At 39.7% G+C, this 25,496-nt stretch overlaps 1 protein-coding gene and 1 long non-coding RNA gene across 10 annotated transcripts in view; one reads left to right on the plus strand and one right to left on the minus strand.

The window, feature by feature from the left end:
- On the minus strand, positions 1-13,162 carry LOC140685135 (uncharacterized). The gene is made up of 3 exons (XR_012058371.1): positions 12,793-13,162; positions 9,912-10,049; positions 1-306 (listed from the first exon to the last, which is right to left on the minus strand). It is a non-coding gene; the product is annotated as an uncharacterized lncRNA (long non-coding RNA).
- A 979-nt stretch (positions 13,163-14,141) lies between these two features.
- The window catches only part of CIT (citron rho-interacting serine/threonine kinase), a 68,684-nt gene continuing 57,329 nt past the window's right edge, over positions 14,142-25,496 (plus strand). For all 9 annotated transcript variants that reach the window (XM_072936032.1, XM_032751254.3, XM_030285370.4 and 6 more), the window contains exons 1-8: positions 14,142-14,252; positions 15,020-15,161; positions 16,434-16,609; positions 17,493-17,594; positions 17,793-17,935; positions 18,794-18,887; positions 20,244-20,447; positions 20,973-21,126. In XM_072936032.1, the coding sequence (XP_072792133.1) occupies positions 14,157-14,252; positions 15,020-15,161; positions 16,434-16,609; positions 17,493-17,594; positions 17,793-17,935; positions 18,794-18,887; positions 20,244-20,447; positions 20,973-21,126 (1,111 nt within the window). In that variant the 5' untranslated portion in view covers positions 14,142-14,156. The remainder of the gene's footprint in view (positions 14,253-15,019; positions 15,162-16,433; positions 16,610-17,492; positions 17,595-17,792; positions 17,936-18,793; positions 18,888-20,243; positions 20,448-20,972; positions 21,127-25,496) is intronic.

A 25,496-nucleotide genomic window follows, 5' to 3' on the forward strand; every position in this document is an offset into this window, starting at 1 on the left:
TGGCCAATATTTCTGGCCAGCTTGATCTGTTTGGAGTACCCCACCAACAATTTGTCTTTGGTTCATGCCTGGCCCGGATCTGACACACATGCTGCCTTGCACCTGAGGCTCCTTCTTGGCTTACCACAGTCCAGAGAGACACTGGACACAGGATCCAAGCTGGATTCTTCTTAGTGGGATGATCTTCCAACACTTACGCCAAGAGGGCTCCCATCCTCACACACCCTTGTTCCAGCTGCTGGGACTGAAGTATGCCTTCAGCAGCATGTGACAGACTGCTGGAGCTACTCAGAGCTGCTGGAGAAGCTGCAAAGAAACAGAAAATGTCTCATGAGCACAACAGGGTGCAGAGGAGAGCTGGTCTGGGGACATACAGGGTGGCAGTGAACACTCATGTGAGAGGTGTTGGGTCTGAGTGCTCCCACACAAACCTAGCTGTGGGCTGCCTTCTTCTGCAGCCCACAGGAGGAGTAAAGATGTACTGTTTCCATGGGGAGATGTACATCTTCATGTAGACTGTTGCTGTATTTTTTTTATGAACTAGGTGTTTTCAGCAGTGGGTATGAGTTCTCCCTCTTGAATCTTATCACATGAGAATGTTTGCCAAGCCTTTGTGAAACAAACACTCCTATTAAGAATTAAAAAGTAGCTTGTGCCTTTGCCCATATTAAGGCACGAACAGAGAGCTGTTCTTGCTCGTTTTTATTTCCAGCAAACCCTTAGGTCCTAAAATTACCTGTCATGGTGTGGGCCATGGAGTTCTGCAACCATTAAATGATTGGACATGACTTTGTGCTTTGTTGTAGGGAGAAATACTTGCTCACTATGATCTCGCTCTGCTTCTTAGGGATATGCTGTGATTTGTAATGACTTGTTTTAGGAATGCTGGTCTTTGATCTGGCATTACTGGAATGTAATTGACCATGTTGACACAAAGCAATGGTGGGGTTTAATGCAGCCTCTTTCACTCACTGTTGTGGTCAATTATTTCATGATAATGGCAACTCTGCCAGGTATTTTTGCTTCATTGAGCAATTATGTTGTTATGGAAACTGGTATTCTATAAATTATCCAAAGAGAGACCTGATTCACTTCTTAGGAACAAGAAATTTTGAAGTAAAAAGTACAGGATAACAGGGTTTTTCATTAGCTGTATACTTATTTGTGTAATTATTAATCCTTAGAGCTGTTAACTCCTTGGTGCAAATATCAGCACCTTTGTGTCCCTGCAGGATCTGCTCCTTGTCACATCATTAGCAGCCAGACAGTCCTGCCCAGGGGGAGGCATCCTGGGTATGTGCAGCACAGAAGCTTTCAGAGGAGCTTTTGCAGCGCCCATTACTTATGAGAGTAATCCCCTTTCATGCCTTGAACTGTTTCCTCAGCACTTTCCAAGAGCACGAACTACGATAAACATGTGGGTGGAAAACCATTGAACAGAAGTAATTAAGTTGCTCCTGGTGAGCTAAAGCTCATTCTACATGGATGAGGAACCCTGCATCAGCTTGATGCAGTCAGTGCTATTCCCCAGCATCTTTCTCTTTCTTCAAGCTTTCAAACTGAGATTTCTTCTGGTTCTTTTTCACAGTTGAGATACTTAAAAGAACCTTGTCACCTTTTACATGTTCAGCTCACAGGACAGGGGGCACACTGTCTCCCTGGGCCCCAGGAGTGCTCTGCACTGTCAGGAGCAATAACCTCTCCTCCTCTTAGCTCTGGAGGCACCTGGAAATCTGTCTTTGCTGTGTCAGCCTGGCCATGGGGAGACCTGCAAGTGCTAGGGAACGAGTCTCCAGATGATAATATGTTTCCCTGAGTAGCAGGGTTTAATCTGGCAGGCAGTAATCAACCTTGCTATAAAAAGAGCCAAGTCTTGATTTCTCCAGAAAAATGAAAATCCTGTGTCTTCTCATGCTAGTTGACGATTTCTTAATCCCCTTCAGTTTTTTCAACACCCTTCTGTTTCACAGAATGGCGAGTTGCCAGACTGGTGTATCATCTCCCTGGGGTCTGCTGCCCACGTAGCGGGTATTCAAATTCAAAATAGCAGACTTTGTAAGAGTGCAGGACAGCTTCAGCTGGCAGGAAAAGATTTGGGTTTCTTACAAATGTGGTTACATATTGGTCTATGAGAACAATTCACAATGAAATGAAACTTGCTATGAGTGATTTCCATTTTAAGCTCATATTATGTATAGGAGTTTTCAAGAGAAAAAGAATTGCCAAATTACAGCTAAGACATACTGTTGAATTATGGGTATTGCTTTCTGCTGTTTAATTACCTGCAGACTGCACTATCCTGTTGGAAAGGCAACGGCAGAACAGTTTTCATCTGGCAAAAGTATTTCTGTAGGATTAGAAAGTAAATTATTTTCCATCACTTGTACTGCTCAGAAAACCAATGTATCTTTCTTGCCCCATTTGGGGACTTGAATCACAAACAAAAGCAGGACGTAGAAATCTTCTTTATTTTCTTGTTTTACTGCAAACATAGGAACTCTGTACAGCACTGTGCAAAGATCCCTGGATGTGGCACATGGCATCTATTCTTGGAGAGGAAGCAAAACCAGACCTTCCCAAAACTACACACCACCCCTCCCTGTACTGTCTGCTTTCCAAGGAGTTCAAAGCTCTTCACAGAAACCATAATGAGGCAACTCTTGGGGTGACATTGTCCTGTAATCCCTGTTCCCCTTTCACAGAGGGATGAGGAGAAGCCAAGGCAGTAACTTGCCAACAGTCCCCAAGGCCAGCACATGTAAATCTCATGATCGAGTTGTGACCTACAGTTGTAACCCTTAGATCACAGTTTATCTTCAAGAGCCAAGTCACAAAAGAAAAACAAAAGAGTTCCTGTCAATATCTCTTTGCAATAACTACACTGCTTTCGTTTTTGAGTCAAGGATCAAGGAAGGAGCTACTGTAACACAGCTGAAATCACAGACAGATAACAGCGGTGGTGGTATAAAACAGCTGAATAGAACAAGAGCAAGATGCAAGGTTGATGCTCCAGAGGGCTTGAGATCAAAGCATTAAGAACATGGAAAACATGAAAGAGATTTGTCTTAAACACTAGAAAGGACCAATGGAGAGAATGAATCCATATTACAGTAGTTTTTCTGGTCTATTTTACAGTAATTTTTTTAAGATTTTAAATTGTGAGATAAATTATTCTTGTAATTTAAAAATATATTTCTTTATTCCTGCTGGGAGGACCTAGTTGACATCAGTTGTAAATGTGTTAGGACAGAAAAATCAAAGTGTTTAACTGCTGCGAGGCACTCTCATCATATCATAATGCCTTTTGAAGCAGTAATTCAATGATTGATCAGAAGAGATCTAATTAACTGACTACATTATATGAAAAAAACAACCATGGAGAAAGCTGTGATACTCTGGGTATCACATTCATCAGAATCTTTGCTCTGCTGCATGGGTGTGGGTGTTCTAAGGAAAATCCAAACCTTCATTCAATGGATCACCTAAAAATAAACCTTAAGATTAAAAGTTTCCTTTCTCTTTCTATCCTGCCTTTCCCATATTATTGCTTTGCATACTTCTAGACATTTTAGGAAGTGCAGAGGCCATATTTGTCACTACAATATTCAGCATTAAGCTAAGTGCTTAAATCTAATATTCACCCACACATTATCTATATGGGGGTGAAATTTAGATGTGAACATTACCTTAATGAAGTGCCTTCTATTCTTGTTTCACTTTTTTGCATTTTGCTGTACAGCATTCCATGCCTGCAGGGGCCGGGTGAGCTCAGTTGCATTGGGAATGACATTTATGAACATTTAGTGCAGCCTCAGTGTGAGTTCACAGCCAACTTCTCCCATGGGGTGTGTGAAGGCAGCGATGTGACAAAAAGGGAGCCAGATACTCTTCACTGGGATCAGTGACTATGTTGACATGCTGTTGTCAAAAGATATGAAGATTGGGTACATATTTCTCTTACTCAGTGGCCTTTCATCCTGGAGGTAGAGACTGATAAAACTCCACAGCAATCCAGGCTCTGGGTTTGGCTGAATGTCTTTTGGTTTGTGATTCTCCTCTCTCTTGGATATCAAGTTATTTTATAAAGCTCCACACCTTTGCCTGCCTAGAATGATATGAAATCAGCTTTGCTGAGCAGGAAGGGATAAGTCATCAAAAATTATATTTTGTACATTATTTCAGTGCTGTGGGCTAGCTTGCCACTTATTTGGGTATCTAGTTTCTTTCAGCAACTTTGATATTAAAAGTATAGCTTAGTTTAAATATGTTTTTGCCTATTTTAGTCATCCTCTTTTAGGTCAGTGTCAGATGTAGCCTTATGTGAAGAATTTTGTTTTTATTTTCCCTCACTGTTTTCATATAAAGCCATCATATAGACAGATAAGTTTTGCTTCCCCAAACTTACACTTTACATGCAGAAATTTCAGTGAAGACCAAAAATGAAGGCAGCAACTACCTTCCAAATATTTAATTATTGAATATCCTTGCAGAAGAGCCTTTATGGCTTCCCATTCCACAGTCTTCCTCATAATCCTTGCTACTCCCTGGGTCAGTTTTGTGCTATTCAGTATAAAATACACACTGTGTCAGTTTTACTCCAGTTATTTAGCTACAGAGGAGTAACCCATATACAACTAGCTGAAATATTTATGGGTTTGCCCTTCAAGTGTTTTTGTTTGTATAGTGTTTCAGAACTTACTCAGTGGGAAAAAGGAGATGCTTGCACATAACATGATATGTCTGTAGAGTTCAGGAAATATTGTCTCACTTTTTGAAGCACACCAATATCCCTGTCCAGTCCAGAAGCCTCCTGGGAACTTGCTGTGGGCATGACAGGTAAGGGCTTACTGTGATTTTTAGTGTGTCTGCACATGCGTCACCCTTGGCTGCTTCGCTTTCTCTCCTGATGACTTTTCAGCTCAATAAGGTGTAGCATAAATAACCTGCAGTGCTATAGCCACCAGAAATTGGAAAATCATTCAGCAGCACAGGCTAAGAGCCACCTCCAGCCAATGGGGGAAAGGCTTGTGGGTCAGGGAGGTGATTTATGGGAACCATCCCTCAACTGCTATAGAATTAGCACCTAGAGTTGGAAAAAGAATCTGGAATAAAGATGGAAAAGTGCTTCACTCTGCACTTCAAGTATTTTGTTTTAAAAGCTGGAGTTGTATTTATAGTAATTAAAATGGGTTCCCCTGTGCCAGCCTTTTGCATCTATTATGCTAACATGCTTGTATTTAATTTGTCTGGCTTTCTGCTATCATTAATTGTATCTATTTGTTGTTAGTCTGTTGAACCCTTCCTTTATCTCAGCTTTTGAAGAGTAAGAGTGGTTTGAGTAGATGGAGAATGCTGCCTAGGCCAGTGATTGTGTTTATAAAACGGAAATATTATGTTCCTCTTTATTTACAGTCATTGTAAATGGAAAATACATCTATTGTTTGTGTTGCTCTGAAAATATGTATTGCTCTTTCAGACACCTGAGGACCCATTACCACCTCCTGAATTTTTGTGTTTGTCTGTGAGAGAAAATGCCCTTTGTTGTCCTATCTCAGAAACACCATCTCATCAATTGGCATCCAGTTTAGAATTCTTTTAATTCAGCAGATCATTAGAATATATATTACACTTCCAGGGAAAATTAAACCATGTGGAAGCAATAAAAGACTGGCAGTTATGTCTGATCAACAGTAATACTCCAGCATCTTGGGAGGAAATAATGTATTTTAATTCTGAAGCCTATCAACATCTAACAAAGCTGAATTTTGTATTTTTAGCCCATTAAAAATACCAGTATTTGGGAATTGGTTTTGTATTGTTTTGTGTGCATTTTGTTGTTGTTGTTTTGTGGGTTTTGTTTGGTTTTGTTTGTATTTTTTTTGGTGGGGATAAAGGGAGAGGGTGAAAAGACAGACAGCTGCAAGGACTTGCAGCACATTCTAATTCTTTATTGTGTTTGACCTGATTTAACAAGCTTCCTCTGTTGAAATATCATCGTCTATGTCGGGAATTATGTCAGGAAGCACAATATGTGCAGTGTGGGTGAGTGAGCTTGCAGAAACTGTCAATGAAGATCAATTATAGAATTTTTGAATTACACATTAGATAAGAAGCAGATTACTTCTTTTCCCTTGCAACTGCGCTGTTAACTATTTTTGTCTAAATTAAAATACAGCCATAGAGGCAGTGAAAATCTGTCACTGAGCGTCACAGGCTGTCACTGAGCTGCCCAGGCTTATTGATCATTTTCTTCTTTACGACTGAGGTCCTGCAAAGCCATGGTTTTGGCACGGAGCTCTGTGCAGATGAAGCCAGAGAGCAGCAATCCACTAACAACCTAGGATTTATATGCAGCTTGGGCAGAAATGGCCCTTTACAAATGACTTGGTAGGCATGAAAAGAAAAATGCTATTTAGGAGTTGCCATTTTCTGATGTGTTGGTACTGCTGAATGATGCAGCGTGGGCTTTGTGTCCTCTCACACCACAGCTGGGCAGGCAATGACAGGGAGAGGAAGCCTTGTTCCTGCACCTTCGTTGTTTATAAATACCTTGGATCAGCCTGTTCATTGGATATTTCTGAATGTGGAATAGCATTTTTTGCACCAAGAGGATACATATAAGGTGGGGGAAGACTTTTACAGACTCTACACAGCTGTTGAACACCACTGCCAGCATTTCCTGGCTGTGCCTCTGGCTCAGTTTGGAGCTGAATTCCAGAAAACAAGTAGGATTTAAAGAACCCTTTTCAAGAGAGAAGTAGCAGTTCTTATTCACAGGAACTAGATGATACATCATCTTTTGAGGCTGGGATACTGAAAGGCTCAGAATGAAAGCCAGGGGAACATAGAGAGGAAAGAGGTGCAATAAGCTATGCAGTCTGTGTGCAAATCTCTTTTATTCCAGCATCTTGTATTCTAAATAATCTAAATTCTGTGGTATCTGTTCATGGAGGGAAGGTTGATGCAGAACCCAGACTCCTCCACTGATTTAAATGCTGTTGTCTTCTTGAGGATTTTAAGTGGTAGCTGGTTGTTAACAAATAACAAATAACAATTACTTAAAAGAGATTTTTAAAATGTATTTATTTATTATAGTTATTGTTGGTTTTTGTCATTTTGAGGTTGGCTATTAGGCTTTTTTTGATAGCTCTTTGATATGAAAAGCTGATTATTTTCTGCATCATGCTTAAAAGCTTTAAGATGTGGGGTGTGCCAAGTCTGCACCTTCCCCTCTTTTCCAAGGCACTAATTGCTATTAATTGTTCCCATCCACTGGCACAACTCATTAATGCTGCATCTGATCCATTTCAAATTTCAGAGAAGCAATGCACAAGATCCATTGCTCTCAGGAAAACTGAGTTAAGTGGTGAGAAGAATAGAAAGAAGAAAATATTCTACCTTAGTACTTCAGTAATTAATTCAATTATAGAGGAATTTGAAATAGTAGCATAAGCCCCCCTTTCATTAAAAAGTTGTTTTCAAAACAAAAGTCGACCTGCAGTACTTTAAAAACACAGGGGAAAAAAGAAGTAGCCTAAACCCATTTTTTATTCAGGAAATGTTTATTCCACATAAACTCTTTCACATGGAGCTTCCATTCCTCTTTCAAGATTTGCATATTTGTATCCAGCCTTTGGCTAAAAATGGCAAAATGCAATTCCTTGGCAGACCATGAGCACTGCACCATTGCAACAACTTCCCACCTTCCTTTTTTTTTTTTTCTTTTGAGGAAGAATATACTGGGTTTGGAGCCTTTTCTTTCCAGGTAGTAAGGAAATTTAAAAGTGTGAGAAAACAATGTGAGCCAGGCCAATCACCAGTAGACATGGTGAAGAGCACTCCAAAAAAAGCAATTTCACCATGCAGTGACCTCCAAAGCAGCCAAAAATTGCCATTCACTTCCTTTATGAACCTTAAATTACTTCACTGTTTGTCAGTGTTATTTCTTAATCACATATTCATCACAATTCTTAACATGGAAAAACTGTTTAAAAATGAGAATCCCACAACAGTCACTGTAAAATATCTCTGGGCCTCCAAGCAAACATTATAGAACTAATTCTAGAAGAATTAAATAAAGTAACATGTAGGCTGTCATTGCCGAGCTCTTCGGGACAGGAATGAACACACCCACTCAGAGTAAGAACATCTAAAATCCATAAGGTACGAAAATCGTGATTCCAGATTAAAACATAGGCAGGCAATCAAATCTAAATTTCTTTTAGTCTCACCTGGAAGAGTCCTTTGACATTAAAGTTGTCATTGCCTCATCTGCTGCTTTTATTTATACTCTGCACAAAGTGATACTATTGTTCTTTTTTACCCTATTCACACTGCCCAACATGTTATAGGGCTGCAGAGCACAGATTATTGGTCACTGGAATTTTTGGAATAAATCTTCAAAGGAAAAAGACAGAGTTTATTTCAAGTTCAATTACACAAAGAACTCTGTATCTTAAATCACCAGAGTCTAAAGGCTGGGTTTGTTTTGTTTTAAAAAGCTGGCATAATTTTAACAGACATATTTTTTTAATCTATTTTCATATGTAATTTTGATACTTCAGTCTGATGGGATTTGTTTTTTTGACAAAATACCTGGGCACTGATGCCCAATCTCACAAGCAAGTAAATTATTACTGTAGTTGAGGGAAGGGATGTCTTTTCTCTAGATTTGTTGATTTAAGGCAAAGAAAAGAGTCCTGCTGTAAACATCTAGAATTCATTCACCCTAGGACCTATATATAATTGAATTTTAATAATAAGTTTTAGTTGTGGTCTCAAAAGAATTCTGTCTCTTCACCATAAAGGTATTGCTGTTATTTTTTTCTTTTGGAATCTAAGTAAAATATAACTGGATATGGCCATTTTTACATGATTATTCTATCTAAATTCCAGAGTAATTGAGAGTTATGTTAGATGCAGTTGCCATCTGATAACCAGCACCTGTCCTGTTCTAGGTTTTATCTTGTAAACCCAGAGTCACCTTCCCTTCCCCATCAACACAAACATGGAAGTGGTTCTTAGGACATTTACAACAAAACATTTTTTTATAATGGCTCAGATACTTTATCAGTTTTGCTTTAATTAAGCTCCTGTCACCTGTTGCTGTGCAACATGTAATTCCCATTAAGTCATGACAAATGTAGTTTTCAGCAGCTCCAGGAGATGTTAATGTGAATACATCAATATTCATGTCTCTTGACAGATCGTGAGGTTTAATAAATTGCTTTCTATAAAATAATTTTTGTGGAATCAGGGGTGTTCCTCTGATAGCACAAAGGAAGCCTGAAGCTGAGATATATAAAATATCATTTGCTTTTCACTGCATCTACAAGTTAATAAATTATTTCTCTGAAAAGTAATGAGGGATTTGTTTTAGGCTAAATAGAAAAAAAAAAAAAAAGTAGAAGAGAATTAGGATTAAAAAAAGCATTTCACTTTCATGAGGTTAAATGCTCAGTTTGCACATAAAGAAAGATTCTTAGTGACCCAATTCTGTTACTATTTCATTTTGGTCGCACCAGAAATTTATCATGATTATGTTTTGGCTTACAGGGGAATTCAACATATGGCTGTGTGTTAGGAGAGTGTGGTCACAACTGTGGAATGAGGAACCCTCAGAACTGGGATTTGGTCTGAAGAGCATCATCACATATGTCTGTTTGCATTTCTATGAATAAATCAAAAGAAAGATGACAACTATGTATCTAATAAGAAGGCCCTGTGTTTTAAAAACTGTTTTAATGGATTTTACTCCTGTAAATATAAAGAAAATAGAAGCAATGCATAAAAAACCCCAGTGAACATTAGCACTTGTATAATACAATCATTAGCATATTACTAATACAAGCAAAAAATGCCTTTAATATTTTAGTCAAAATAACCTTGAAGGATATTATCTCTGTGCCTACCTTCTAGTGAAAGTCTATGGAAGAAACACCAAACAGCCTTCCAGGTCTTTTGAAATTTCATTTCCTTTTTTGCTTATCCCAGGAGGATGACAGCAGGGTGGTCTTTTTCCAAAAATTTTCAGGAGGAAATTAAAAATACTGCAGAAGGAAAGACAAAGTAATTGTATTCCTGGTGATTATTTCTCTTTGCCTTTATATCTTTGATAAGGAATTTACTTCCCTCTCCCATAACTCGTCTTCCCAAATCTGTGTTTTGCAAATATTCCTATCCCTTGTAGTGTCCATGACTATTATGTCAGGTTAGATACTTTGAGATAGTTTGGGAAAAGAAAGTGGAACAAAATGTGTCAGGCATCTAAAGCAATGGAGAGAGCTACACTTAGCAAGGGTTTATGACAGTATTGGGGTCTGCCAAGTTAAACCCTTTATTTTGAAATAGGAAGTGGTAACCCAGGTGTGATCAGGGTTAGGGCTGAAGAAAGAGCTTGGTTTATTACAAGCTCTTTTAAATATTGATGAGTTAGAGGAAGGGATAGAGATGATAAAGACAAATTCATTTTTTGTTGTCATACAGAATTATAGATTATAGATTGACATATAGATTAGCTATGGCAAAGGCCTTGCTGAAGAGCATGATTTATTTCTGACATCCACATCCCCTGGAAGCCTTGGCTGCAGACCCATCTGCATGTGCAGCATCACAATTTGGAAAGAACAGAGTTGGAAAGATTTGCAAGGTAGGACAAACCCCCAGGGTTTTGGTCATACTTAGCTCTTAGCACTGTGATAGCACAAGCCCTGTTTATTGCTTTCTAAGCATATATAAATTCATTAGCACCTTGGGCACAGCCACGAGTGTCTCAGTGCTTCACAGATGAAGAGATTTCTGAGTAATGCTGCTGTAAATACAGAAGTTCACAGCCAGATGGTGTTTGGGGGAACTTGGCAGCTCTCTGCCCATTAAAATATGGTGAGGTTAGTTAGGATAAGGATCTGAGCACCAGGCTCTTGGCAAAAAGCTGGTGTACCTGCCTGCCTGGTCGTTTACTTCTACGTGTACAGGGTATCTTAGACTCAGGCAAGCCTGAAGGGTGTTACTGTGACAGCAATCCTGGGAACAGTCACCTTGGAGCACAATGCAACAGCATGAGGGAGGAGAATTTGGGCCAAGGAAACAAAAGGGAAACCCCTACTCTTATAATAAAATAATGTCAAACAGATGGTAACCAAATCAATGCATGGTGAGATGTCAAAACATGTTGAGCACCATATTGGGACCTGCTTAGGGAAAATCACAGTGCTATTTATTCTGTTACACTTTTGAACAACCTAATAATTTAATAGTAAGAATAAGCCCTTGCTTTGTACAGTTCCAAGTCTGCTGCTGCTCTTTCCAGTTAAGTGAGATGGTACCCAGGAGCATCTGTCAAGTTCAAGGAGTGATAGATAATTTGGCTGTGGTGCACTGTGATTCCTCTTGATAAAAATATCAAAGGTAGGAAGGAATCATCACTTTCACTCTGAAGACTTCAGACCACCAATTTAAAGAAAATAAAATATCTGTTCTTCTGAACAGGTATGTATTTCTTTTTTTACCTGAGACATCAGAAATGGGTACTGAGGTGTTAGCATTGAAACTGAAGTTTTTCTCTCTCTCTTCTCCTCCCCTCATCTGCCACTTCAGTTGTTTTCCTACCATTTCATAACAGTTCTAGTGCAACTGCATTTTTATGCTACTATTTCATTCTGCTGCTAGACATTCCTGTTTACCTAAGTCTGTTACAGAGCAACAAAGAAGGAAAAAAATAGTATGTGATCTTGTATCACATGGCTGCTTCTAGCAAAATATGCATTTAAAGGCCTTCTTAAAGGGAACTAATCTAACTTGAGTCTTCACCTAAATGATGAATAAAACTGTATCTGTCCCCACAGGATTTAAGAGCCAGCTTCTTTGCTTGCAAACACTGAGTCTGAAGTTCTCCTAGTTTAGATGGCAGACTTGTTCAAAATCTAAAGTAGACCTTTAAACATGGTAGGGCTCCAATATCTGCCCAGGACGTGGCATTTGACTAAAATGCACTACCATGGCAGTTGCCCAGTTCATGCTCAGGAAGCTCTTTATTGCATTTCTGTTTAAGAGCTGATCTCCCTGGGAAATGCGGATGTGGATGAGACACAGCCAGTGACAGTGTCCTGAGTGGAGTCCAAAACCAAATTGGCAGTGCAGATAGTGGACAATAAATTAGATTTTAAAAACTCTTTCAGGCTTTGTAACTTGAAATAAACCCAGCTACGTAAGTTTCAGATGAGAAATACACCACAAATGTATCAGTGTTCCAGGGATGGGCTGGGGGAGGTGAAAGGAAGCACAAATCTGTAAAATGATTTGTATAAAATCAAATGTAGTAAATCCATCAGAGCATTACTCAATCAGCAAGATGCCAAACCAGTATTAGCATCATTAAAATGAATGTAAGAGAGCAAACTATCTTATTTTATACCACTCACAGCAACATTATTATTTTTAAGGGCCACGCCACCGAGATTTTTGTTACTAGATTTAAATCTTGCCCAGACACTGTCTAACAAAGGGATGTCTGAACTCCCTGCCGATGTCCTCCATGGACATCTCCACACAGACCCATGGGATCCCTTCTCACACGAGGTCATCCTGCATCCCACCGAACGTTCTGATGATGCCTCACTGACACAGGGGTGCCGAGCCTTTCGCCAGCGCTTCACTTGAAAGTTGATTACCTGTATCTGAGTAAAACGGCCGTACAGAAAGGGTCATAAAGGTCAGGCAAGCATTTTACAGAAGGCAATTTAAATCTATTTAAATCTCCTGAACACCTTTCCATTTCCCCTCTGGCTGCCCTACCTGGCAGTAGCTGCTGCCAACTATGACGTATAGCGTGGGGTTAAGCCAGCTCCATTCAGAACCACTGGGAATGAGTCATTTTCCCTTTTAAGATTTGTCACAGGAAAACAAACAAACAAACAAAAAGACGTGAAATACGCGACAAGCGCGAGCAAAATCGTGAGGGCAGAGCAGCACCGGCAGTGCCCAAAGGCGCTCCTGTGCTCCCTCCGGAGCTGGGGAAGCCCAGGGGCACCGGGATCCCGTCGGGATCCCCTCAGGATCCCCTCAGAGCCCCCTCGGGGTCCCCTCAGAGCCGCTCCGCCCTCACGGGGCTGCGGCCACACCCGGTCAGCGCTTCCGGTCCCGCCGGCCCGCGATAGGCCCGCGCCGCGGCACCGGAAGTGACGTCAGGAACTGCACGCCCACCGCGCCGTTCAAACGCTGGCGGCGGTAAGAGCGGGGCGCGCGCGGGGACTGAGGGGAACCGGGACGGGAACGGGGCTTGGGATCGGACAGCTCTGAGGGGGACCCGGGGTTTGGGATGGGGCAGCTCTGAGGGAGACCCGGGGTTTGGGATGGGGCAGCTCTGAGGGGGACCCGGGGTTTGGGATGAGGCAGCTCACAGGGGGACTCGGGACTTGGGATAGGGCAGCTCTGAGGGAGACCCGGGGTTTGGGATAGGGCAGCTCTGAGTGGGACCCGGGACTTGGGATAGGACAGCTCAGAGGAGGACCCGGGGTTTGGGATGGGGCAGCTCTGAGGGAGACCCGGGACTTGGGATGGGGCAGCTCTGAGTGGGACCCGGGACTTGGGATAGGACAGCTCAGAGGAGGACCCGGGGTTTGGGATGGGGCAGCTCTGAGGGAGACCCGGGGTTTGGGATGGGGCAGCTCTGAGGGGGACCCGGGGTTTGGGATGGGGCAGCTCTGAGGGGGACCCGGGGTTTGGGATGGGGCAGCTCTGAGGGGGACCCGGGGTTTGGGATAGGGCAGCTCTATGGGGACCCGGGTGTTGCCGCTGTAGGGGCTCTGCGCCCTCCCAGAGAGGTGGTGGGGTCGCCGTCCCTGGGGGTGTTGAAGGGAAGGCTGGCTGAGGCGCTGAGTGTCGTGGGAAAGGTGGCACGGTGGGGTTCGCTCACAGGTTGGACTCGATAGTCTTGGAGGTCTTCAACGTAATTGCTTCAGTGCTTCTCCCCACTTTAATTGCCAGGGTGCTCCAGGCGCGTTTAAACTTATAAATTTTCTCCTTGAGGAAAAGTAGATGTTACTTAACTTACACCCCCCCATATCCATATCTTTTGTTTAGAGTCAGTCAGACAAGTGCTTCCTGAATGTCCTTGTTCCCTTTTCCAGGTGCTCATTTCTATGAGATAAGCTGTAAAGATGTTGAAGTTTAAATGTGGAGTGCGAAATCCGGTCGAGGCAGGAGCAATGGAGCCCATCACCAGCCGAGTTTCTCGGCTAAATCTGCTCTTTCAGGTGAAGGATGTCTGGCCTGGGAGCAGCTGATCTCACTTTTGTCCTTGTCCATTCCCAGTATCTCAAAATACAGCTTTGCTTGTTTGGATGCTGAAACCATGCCTGTGTCATTCTTTGGGGTAAAAGAAAGTAGTTAACTGTGTGAAGTTCAAAGTGTACCTGGTTTGCACAAAATTCAGTGGCTAGTAACTGGTCTTATGTATTGTGCATCTGCTGATGCTTTATCCTGGTAGATTTTTCCACATAAAGATGGAATATTGTTTTCTGCGCCCTGTGATCTTCAGGTTTTTCATGAGTGAAGGAGATGTGGGTTTGCCCTAAAATGAATTTACCCAGGGGCTGCTTTTTCATCGTCTGAGATCCAACAGCTTTTCCTTCCAGAGCTACTGTTGATGCTGATTTCTTAAATAGTTTGTTTTATGAAAAGACCCGCATGATGCACTTTCAAGGAAAAGGCCAGTCAGATCAGAGTCATCAGGAGGATATTGATTGTTAAAATTTGAATCACAGCTTTCTTGAGACTGCTAGTTTATTTGCTTGAAACTTTAAAGGATTGATCTGTCTAAAAGAAAAATACCTGTAACAGCGATTACAGATAGACATAGTGAGTTGATATATTTACCTCACACTTCTGTATCATTTGCCTAATTTCTGAAGTAGTGATTTTAAAATGGATATATATTATCTGCTCTATACATCTGTTATTGATTTGAGGCTTTTCATTGTTGTCTGAGACTCCATCTGCTGTTGCTGCTTTTTTTTTCCAGGGGAAGCCACTCTTTGTGACTCAACAGCAGATGTCTCCTCTCTCCCGGGAAGGCATCCTTGATTCATTATTTGTTCTTTTTGAAGAATGCAGAAACCCTGCTTTAATGAAAATTAAACATGTTGGCAACTTTGTCAAGAAGTGTAAGTTTGTTTAGACTAATTTTCAGGTGTCACTTTACAAAACAGTTCTTAAGAATCTGGATGTTAGAGTAATGCTTTAGTTGCTTTGATTGTAACCCAGGACTTTGAGCATCTGATTTTTTGTTGGCAGACTCAACTCTGCAAAGGGGATCTTGGCAATCTTGGTAAGGATTTGTTCAGGTCCAAGAAGATCAAATGCAAGTGGCTTTTGAAGTGCTGTGACTCAAATGTGCCTCCTTCTTTGTCTGTACTGTATTTATATTTCAAGAGGTACTCACTTTTCTTGGAAAGTGAGTACTGGCTACAGCAAAGCTCTGAGTGTGCACCATGGAAGGATGTCAGAAGTTGAGAGCAGGATAGTGACTATGAGAAAAAAAGATTTGAGAGAGAAACTTGGTAATCCCTGGCTCTTTCATCTTTTGGATTCCATGTGTTACCCAAGTTTTGCATGTGTAACTTGTAAAGAGTATTTCTGTGCTTCAGAAATACAGATCCTAAAGGAGTAAATATTTTATTGCTAATGTGCCCAGATTCCTTTTGGGGAAGAGCAAAGAAAATTTCCATCAATTTTTCCATTAAGATGTAGCAGAAAGGCATTTGATTTCAAGTAACATGTTGTGCCCCCTGTTATAGTTCCACCCAATGGTTTGCAGGTATTATTAGCAGACAGTAATTTTCTGCTAGTTTGAAGAATTTCTAGAACAATCTCCTGTGAGTGACTGATTATCACAGTGCATGCTGGCTGGAACTAGTCAGTGGAAACCTTGAGCTGAATATCTGCAATAAATGCCTGTGGCTGGTTGTTAGACAATAGACTGGTGCCTCCCTCAGGCAGAGGAGAAAACCCTGCCCCTGGACTAGAACTCACTGGGTAAAGCTTTCATGTGTAGAGAATATACTTTTGATAAAGGATGGCTGGAAAGAAATTAAGAACCAAAGAGGTTCTCAGCCTCTGATGTTATGAATGGGACAGAATTATGGTTGCTATGGGAACTGTCTTAGCATTCTCTGATCCTTTTGTATGTGCCATATTTCAGACTTAACTCTGCATTGATACAGTCTTTTTCTAGTTCTGATGCATGGTGTTATTTTTAAGAAGCATATTCTGGAAAGATTTAACATTTATTGAGAATCTGGAAATGAAGGTTGGGATTTTTTTTTTGGTTTTGGGCTTGCTGGAGCTTTTTAAATTTTATTCCCCAGTTTCGATATTGTCTCTTTTTTATAAAATGCCAGTTGCCAAATGTAAAAATAAGTATTTTATTTTTATAGATGCAGAGGCTATTGCTGAACTAAAGGAACTGCAACCCAGTGTGAAGGACTTTGAAGTAAAGAGTGTGGTTGGCTGTGGTCACTTTGCAGATGTCAAAGTAGTGAGAGAGAAAGTCACTGGTGATGTCTATGCTATGAAGGTGATGAGCAAGGAGTCCTTGCTGGCGCAGGAGCACGTATGTATATTTTTATGTTATGTGACTAGGAGGATAAATTGCAATTTGTTGAACACTTCCTTTCTCTCACTATTATTAGAACTGAGTTAAAAATATATCTTGAGGAAGCTCATCCTGCATTTGAGTGAAGCAATAAATTTGTGTGTAGTCTTGCTGTGTTTAAAGGTCATTGTCACAGTCTATGGGTCTGTTGGGTGAGGAGCCATCCTCAGGTACCAAAACATGGCCCTTGTTGTAAAGAGCTTCCCATCTATTTATAAGGAAAGAAAAGCAGATGGCAAAAACACTGAATCAGTATTGATCTTGTTGATGATGGTTTGAATTTTCAGACAATCTATTCATTAAGGTTTTTTTTTTTTATTTTAAAGAGCAAAGGAGAATGTCAAGAGTGGGTGTGAAGGCAAACTGTGGTGACTGGATTTTTATGGAGAGCCTCTCACTAGCTTGAGAAATGTGTTACTTGGAAACTTAAAAAAAGGGATAATGGAGGTTGTTCTCATAGTTTGGTGAGAAACAGAAGTTAATCTTTGCTGACATGAGATGACAAGTAGGACAGAGATACTCCATGAGAGACCTCATGAATTTATACAATATCTGCATCAGTTGTTCCCAATACATGGTGCAGTAAGGTTGCTCCTAATATCCCTCAGCGTTGTTTGTGGCTAGGAGAAATGGAGCCCAACTAAAATTACCCTTTCTGGGGCACAGATTGACAAGAAAGCAAAGTATGGCACTAGGCTCACATGGCACTTGCTCAGGAAGCAGCACTTAATAATTCCTGTGTAATTTTCTTGTGATGTGTGCCAAGTTTTTCTAAAACTAGGGGATTCTGATGTGTTCTCACTCCCTCTCATAATGATGTAACTGAACACTTTTTTGGTAGGTGTCATTTTTTGAGGAAGAGCGCAGCATATTAGCTCAGAGCACCAGTCCATGGATTCCACAATTACAGTATGCATTTCAAGACAAGAAAAATCTCTACTTGGTAATGCCTAGTTTTTTACTTTCTCCTCTATTGAACACCATTGTTGTTGGTTTATTAAAGAATAATGTGATGATTGAAATGTGCTTATTTTCTGTAAGTTTTCCTGCACTACATAGCACTATTTGATATATGCCCAGTGTCTTACTGGGGAGTTGAATGGAATATCTTGTATATCTGTTCCTTTAAAATTGTATGTAGGTTATGGAATATCAGCCTGGAGGGGACTTGCTGTCACTCTTAAACAGATATGAGGACCAGCTGGATGAGAATATGGTGCAGTTTTACCTTGCAGAGTTGGTTTTGGCCATTCACAGTGTCCATCAGATGGGTTATGTCCACCGGTACGTAAATGTTGCTTTGGGTGCTTCTATATTCTGTCCCTTTTCAGTGTTTCACATGCTGTGTCAGAGGAAAAAATTAGAAAATTAATCAGACTCCCAACTATAATTGTAGCTTAGGGCATTAACTTTAATGTAAAGTTCAGACCAGTATCAAGAAAGGATTGTAACATATATGTTTCTGGAGGCTCAGTAAAAAGAAGCCTTAATGTTGCACTATAAAAATTTTAAATATTTTCCATGGTTTGCCGCTTTTGGCACCAAATACTATGGGAAATTGATGTAATTGTTAAAAATGGTTGTGTGCTGTTTGGTGAACAGGGCACTATAGGATGTTGGAGTACTTAAATATCACAGAGTTTTCTCTCAGGGCTTGGAGACTGTTACTGTGTGCATTTCCAAATCATACTGGTATTTAAAAACTATTCCATTCTGAGGGTGTGGAAATGTTAGGAAGTATATTATGTTCCAAGAGTTAGTAGTGGCTCCACTTCGAGCATGGGCTGTGGCTTTCTAGTGCAAGGTCACTTGCTGAATTTGGAAGATTTGCAGAGTAAGTTGTGAGGGAGTTTGGGAAGAAAACTACAAAATACTTTACTGTAACTCAGTTACAATGAAGTCAAGGTGCAAAATCATCTTCTCTTTTCATCTGCTGCCAATAATTATTAACCTTCCATGAAATAAGGGGAGCTGTAATACTTCCATATGTACCTGGAAACAAGGCAATTTTTGGAAGAAGACTCCCACTTGAAAGGCTTTATGCATGTGGTTGAGTATAGGTGAATAGGGATATCCTGTTATCTGGATGTGACAGTAGGGAATGGTCTGGAAGGGTTCTGATTGCTTTTTTCTGGCTTACAGGGACATCAAACCAGAGAATGTTCTTATTGATCGAACGGGACACATCAAACTGGTGGACTTTGGGTCAGCAGCCAAAATGACAGTAAACAAAACGGTAACAATGTAGATTTAAACTTTGTCTGTGGCTTCTTTGGATAGCCCAGTTGAAAAGGGAAAACTAACTTGTTATCTGTTCTTTGATTACACCTTGCTCTTCTCTCTTCTGCCTTTCTTGTCCACTATGGAATCTATTCCCAATTGTATTTTTCCTTTTGTGAATGGCTTTTCAAGCATGAGCTCAAGTATCTTTTGCAGCCCTCAGCTCTTTAATATTTGCTTATTAAAATATTAATACACAAGAGAGGTAATGGTAAGTTTGCTTTCTCATGGTGCTGCACTGTGATACAAAATCATACTTCTATAGATTCTCACACTTGTTCAATTCTGTGTTTAAAGGGGACATGGATTTATAGTTGGAATAAAAATTGTGCCTGTTGTAACTAAGGTGACATAACTTTGAAGACTGGGGAGCTCTTGATCAAAATGAGTCACATTGAAATTTTTCTGGGCTTTGCTCACCAGAAAGTACTGCATCAAATCTAAATCAGTGGAGATTTTTATAAGTTGCTTGAAAGTTTTGGTAACTGCATACAACTTCCAGTGAAAATTTTTAAAATTTAAATGTATTCAAGTGAGAACATGAAGTTCTGTACCATATTTGTCTTGTTTTACAGTTTTTATTTTTCCATAACATTTTCTTTGTAATGTGATTCTTAATTTCCTGTTTTCCCTGCTCTTACAGTTTCAGTGCTTCTCTGCATTGCATTTAAATTTTAAAAATTTTTTTTCTTCACACTATCTCTTCAGTCACTTATAGGTTTTTGTGTTAGCCTGCTTGCTGTTTTGTTTCATTCTTTTTGCTACTCAAAATGATTGCACAAAAATGATTGCAGCATTGGCTCCTGAATTACCTTTTCTAAGCAGTCCAGAAATTAAAATATTAGTACTTTGCTGATCATGTCCACTAGGTAAAAAAGTAAAGGTGACAGAGAATGTAATGAGGGCAGGAAATATTTATGTCTAAACTTGACCATTTTTGAAATTTCAGCTATGTTCCTGTTAATACTAGTTGAAGCAGAGTATGTTTGCTGTTTTAAAACAAACATCAGTTTAATATTTCTGTGCTTTTTGGAATAGTACTTTTCTACTTTTATAGTAACAATTAGCTCTGATAATTTTACTCTTTATATCAAATAACTTGCTTTGTTTGTTTATCAGCAGTTTCCTTAACCTACTGCTTATTTGCTAAACAGCTTTGCTTAAAATTACTTTCTTAAAATTCATGTGAAGGGCTGAAAATTGTCTCATTAAAAAGAAAAAAACATGGGGGTAAAATAAAACTTTGTTTTATTACCAAGATGCCATTGAACAGAAAGTGCTTTAATTTCACTTGGTTTGTCTTTGCTCCCAGGTAAATGCCAGGCTCCCTGTGGGCACACCTGACTACATGGCACCAGAGATGCTGACAGGGCTGGGAGGGGATGGCAAAGCCTCCTACGGCCCCGAGTGTGACTGGTGGTCCCTTGGAGTCATTGCCTACGAAATGATTTATGGAAGGTCTCCCTTCACTGAAGGCACATCAGCAAAAACTTTCAATAACATCATGAACTTCCAGGTAGAGAGAACTCCTTCCCTGTTCTCAAGTAAAAAGGTTGTAACTAAAAGCTGTTTTTCTCAGCTTTCCATAAGTTTATGGATGTCTCTTACTTTGTCATGTTCATAAAATATTTGGAATATATGTCCTGTGTTGTATTTATATAGGTATTATAGGAATCAAGTTATTTTTTGTAACAGGTGTCATCATCCCTGATTCCTATGACCCACCCTTTGAAAGTTTGTGAGATTTTTTTTGAGAAGTGTCTCTTTTACTCTTCCATCTCTGTGTGCCATTGGCCATTGTTCAGCATAAGATGCTGACCTGGGATACTGTTTGCCTTGGTGGGAATGGTTGTTCCTATGTTCTTATCTTTACTGCAGTAATGCATATAAAAGCCTACTTGGATAAAATGCACCATGCTTTTATTTTTGTGCTATAAATATTCATCCTTTGTACCTAACATATCTCAGAATAATGAAACTTAATCTTCCTGTTCTGAGCCTGTTTTCCTACTGAGCAGAAATCCATTTCTTTCTAATGCAGAGATTTCTGAAGTTCCCAGAGGATGTGAAAGTTAGCAGTGACTTTCTTGACCTGATCCAGAGCTTGCTCTGTGGGCAGAAGGAAAGGCTGGGTTATGAGGATCTCTGCTGCCATCCATTTTTTTCTAAAATTGACTGGAACAATATCCGTAATTGTAAGTAGAATAAAATTATATTTGTAAACAATTTCTTGGTTTTTTTTGGTACTGGGAAAATGTGTACAATGAGTATTTAAGTGTGTTTGATCTGAATTATTCATAATGAAACAGGACTGGTTCCTGGAGCAGGTGTTTTTAACAAAACAGCTCATTTTGGTTTTTGCAAATGCTGTGTTAACATCTCAGGTAAAAATTGTAAGGTAAGAGGATGTTTAATAAAACTCTATGAATTTCTGATGCAGTTGCCGTATTACTGCAGGCACTAGACTGGAAAATCAAAATGGTCCTTTCTATGTCCTTCTTCGGATTAAAAGGCATCAGTATGTTTTTTCAGGACTTTCCCACTTCAGTTTGCTAAATTTGGCTTCATCTTTTCTTGTTGTTGTATCCTCAGATTTCTCTTTTGTTACTTGTGAACCAGCTTTACTTAAGGTTGGGTTACTTTTTGTAGTTCCAGTAGGTGATGAAATGTCTGTGGCCATAGGGGCCATTGGAGCTTTTTGTCAAAGTCAATGGGGATAATGTATTACTGCTTTTTTTTTTTTTTTTTTTGGTCAAAAATCTGTTCATTCAACCAGGAATTGAATAAAACCAGTGAACCAGATAATTCTCTATGCAGAAAACTGCTTATAATACTATGTAAGCAATGGAATTTGGTATTTGGAAGTACTGAGGCACCAGCTCCATGGCAAAAACAAATACTTCACAGTTCATGAGTGATCTCTATGGGGATCTGATTGTGTTGGAGAGTATTTTAGATTATTTGGACTGTAAGTTTATCTGGGCAAGCAACATGTCTGCCTTATGTATTTTGTCAAATATTCTGTAAGGGAATGATTCTGCTCCATTTTCCATGATAAATTGCTAAGCCAGTGCTTCTACTTTTGATGACTATCTCAGCACTTCAGCTGTCAGCTCTGCAGACTGTTTGCTCACTTTTCTGTTGATTCATTAATTTTGAACTTGTGGAGCTGCTGTTCTGTTAAATTCCATTGTTTCTGCCCTTTGAGAGCCATTGAGCCTCCAGCCCTTTTCATCACTTCAGCATACATTTCCCAGCGCTCTATGCCTTCTCTCCCAAGAGCCCTGCTGAAGCCACCAATTTTTGTTCCTGAATTTTGTGCTGCATTTATATCAGATACAGAGAGAAGAAAGACATGTGAGCATATGTTCTGGTGTTTCCTTGGCAATTTCCTATGTAGTATTCACACAGCTGCAGGAGTTAATGGAGCATTTTGCCAATTTGTGTGACAGTGGTGATGCTGATGGGCAAGACACTAGGCAGCCCTGGTGTGGTTATGATGTTGGAATAATCATTTGGGATTTAAAAAATCCCATTTCTGTCTGCAGCTGGCCAGCTGATTGCATCATTCCCTGTAATATCCACACCTACCTGCTGTGAGGTTTCATGCAGTTTTGACCCCTCATTTTGTTGTTATGCCTCATACTTGATAAATCCCCACTGTAACTGGCACAAAACACAGCAGTCTCCGTGCTTCAAGCACGGATTCAATGTATCACCTATTGCTTTGCTCTCGGTAGTGGTTCTCCCTGCGCTGGTTTTTCTGAGCAGTTTTGCTGTCATTCTGTTCAAAACCTGGGTCAGGTTTGCCCTGGGCTATCTAAAAGCTAAAGGCTTCTTTCTAATCTTGACCTCTGCTGATAGAGATATTTAACTGGAGAAATGGCAGCTTGAGAAGATGGGTGATGGAAGAGGTGATAGGATTTAGATTTACATTAAAGAATCTCACTACCCCAAGTTAATCTGGTCAAAGACTTTAAGGTTATGGAGTGTTGGGACTGGGTGATCCTAAAGCCTTTGCCAACTGAAGTGACTGTGATCCACAGTTGTTAGACAAATTCTGTGTCAGTAGAGTCAGACTTTCCTATAGCCTATAAGGGCAGTGATGTAATTTCTATTTCAGGCTGAGCAAGGTAGGGAAAAATTGGTACCTTTGCCTTGCAGGTATTTAATTATCATGCTGAGAGCTCCAGGGTAGCCATTCTTAATACAACGATTTTGGTTAAGAATGTGTCATTAAGGGGTTTTTCAGTGTTACACTTTGTTGTTATGGTAACCTTGAAATACTTGACTTTTTAGTAAACCTCTTTCCAAAAGATCATTGCCTCTAAAAAAAGCTCCCAACTTCCCTGGGTCCACCTAATGTATCTGCAGAAGCAGCTCTTAAGTTACGGAAAAAGAATAAAACCATTAAACCTAGGCTCAGGTTTATCTGAACTTTTCTCAACAGGTGATTTTTCTCCTTTGTTGGAGTATGGTCCTGAAACACACTTACAGATTCTGCTCTCTGTTGCTCTCTGTCTCTTTTCTGCTATTTAATAACTTCTTATACTTATTTTAAAAACCACACCCAAAAACAGATACCAATGCATTTCCTCCCCAAAAATAAAACAAACCAAAACTTTCAAAAGTTTGTGTTCATTTACTGGAGAATTTTCTGAAAATATTTTGGAATTTATTTACCTGAATTAAATGTATTTCTATCTGTGTTTCAGCTAAATGATCAGGCGTTTCACTGGGAAATTTACAACAGAACCATTTGAGTACCTAAAAGTGTCTAAAATCAGAGGTAGAGAATGAGGGAATGACATACTCGAGTTATCAGCAAAAAGGCTTCATTCTGTATAATTTGGGGATTTTTTTTGTTGTCTTGTGATTTGACATCCATAAAATGCATCAGCTTTTTAATTTGGAATAGAAAATCTGCTTGCTGAAGTCTAGCTGGGAGATGGTCAGAAAACTTTAATTCTTGCCTAGGCAATATGTGTACAGCATAAAGAGCCTTTCATTTTAAGAATTGCTTTGTAACTACAGTCCAAGCGGTCTTGAAAATGGAATGGCATATTTGGACTTGCACATGGAAACTACATATATGGAAAGACAAGAGTTAATGTCTCGTGCAAACAGAAGTATTAATGACTGATTTTTAAACTGTTTTCTGCTGTTAAAGAGGCAGGACCCAAATCTCATTATTCATAAGTCCAAGACACTTATCCTTATGAACACCATGTTGTCATTCAGGATGTTAACAGTAACACATTGTGGTGTTTCATTTAAATTTTTGTCTTCAGAATAATGTGTTGACTTGTTTCTTGAAGTGGAGATCACTTGCATTGCAGGTTGGAAATCATTTTTATTAATAGAAATGTATGTGTTGGCTCATTGTCTTGACAAAACACTAAAGGTGTTAAGATAATATTGTAATGATAAGTTAGAACTACCACAGTGCCTTTTTTGTAAGTGGTCTTAACAAAAATTTCCTTTAGTTTCATCACTGGGATTGTCTGTTTTTCTTTCATAACACTTTCTCAAATAGGTCTGTTAGAGCCTGAGGAAGATGAATGCCTATCCTATTTAAAAAGGCTGTGTGGATGCTTTTCCTCAGAAAGCATTTATAGATCACCTTGTAGATCAAGAAGAGACACATTTTTATCCTTAAGAAACATTCTGTGTTGCTTTTAAGTTTCCTATTTCAGTTGAGTCTTTCGCTGTCCCAGGGGAATTGTAGTCTCTCTTTTGTGAATTTGCATGAAAATATTTTGAAAGGATGGAAAGACCTGGTTAAGGCAATGTTCTTTGTACCAGTCATAAATACACAAACTGAAGCAGAGTTTAAAGAAAAAGGCTTTTTTTCCAAAAGAGACACTTTATTTAATCTTAATGATAAACTGATTAAAGTACTGGAGTATGTGTGGTGCTCTTGGATTTTTCCTTTCTCTTTTTCATTTTTTCATTTTTTTTTTTTTCTCTTAAACTTAGCAACCTGCAACACCCCCTTTTCCTCTGAAAGCCATTCTTTGGAACAGATGGAAGAGGGTTACATCCTTCCACAAGTGGGGATGTATCTAGGCAAGGAATTGGCTTTTTTAAAACATGCAGTTCTCTACAAGATACTTTAAATGGTAAACAGAACATGTACGTTCGTTGTAACGTGTTGGAGACCAAATGAGCTCTTTTTGTACCCAACCAGTTTGTGTGAGTAGAAGCACTGGGTTTACTGTCTTTTTGAGTAATACTTTTGCCTCCCTTTTGGGTGAGCCTGAGAAAAGTGCAAATTTGTCACCTTGTCAGATGTGATGGCATGGTGCTCACTTTTACTTCTCAGAGGCTTATCTTGACCTCTGCTGAAGGATCCTTCCCTTTAAAGGAACAACTGATAAGTACATCAATGTATTTGCATTCTTCATCTTGTTCTGAAATGCTATAGTTGTGTGACAGCTTTCTGATTTTAAGCAAGAAATAATAACTTAACTAGACATTATGCCATGGTGTGACCCACACTTGAGGACAAAATTGCTTGTCTGTTTTAGCTTGGTTTTACAAGACTACTTTGTTTATTCTGTGG

The sequence above is a fragment of the Taeniopygia guttata genome, chromosome 15 (genome assembly GCF_048771995.1).
Source record: "Taeniopygia guttata chromosome 15, bTaeGut7.mat, whole genome shotgun sequence".
In the NCBI taxonomy this organism is placed as follows: domain Eukaryota; kingdom Metazoa; phylum Chordata; class Aves; order Passeriformes; family Estrildidae; genus Taeniopygia; species Taeniopygia guttata.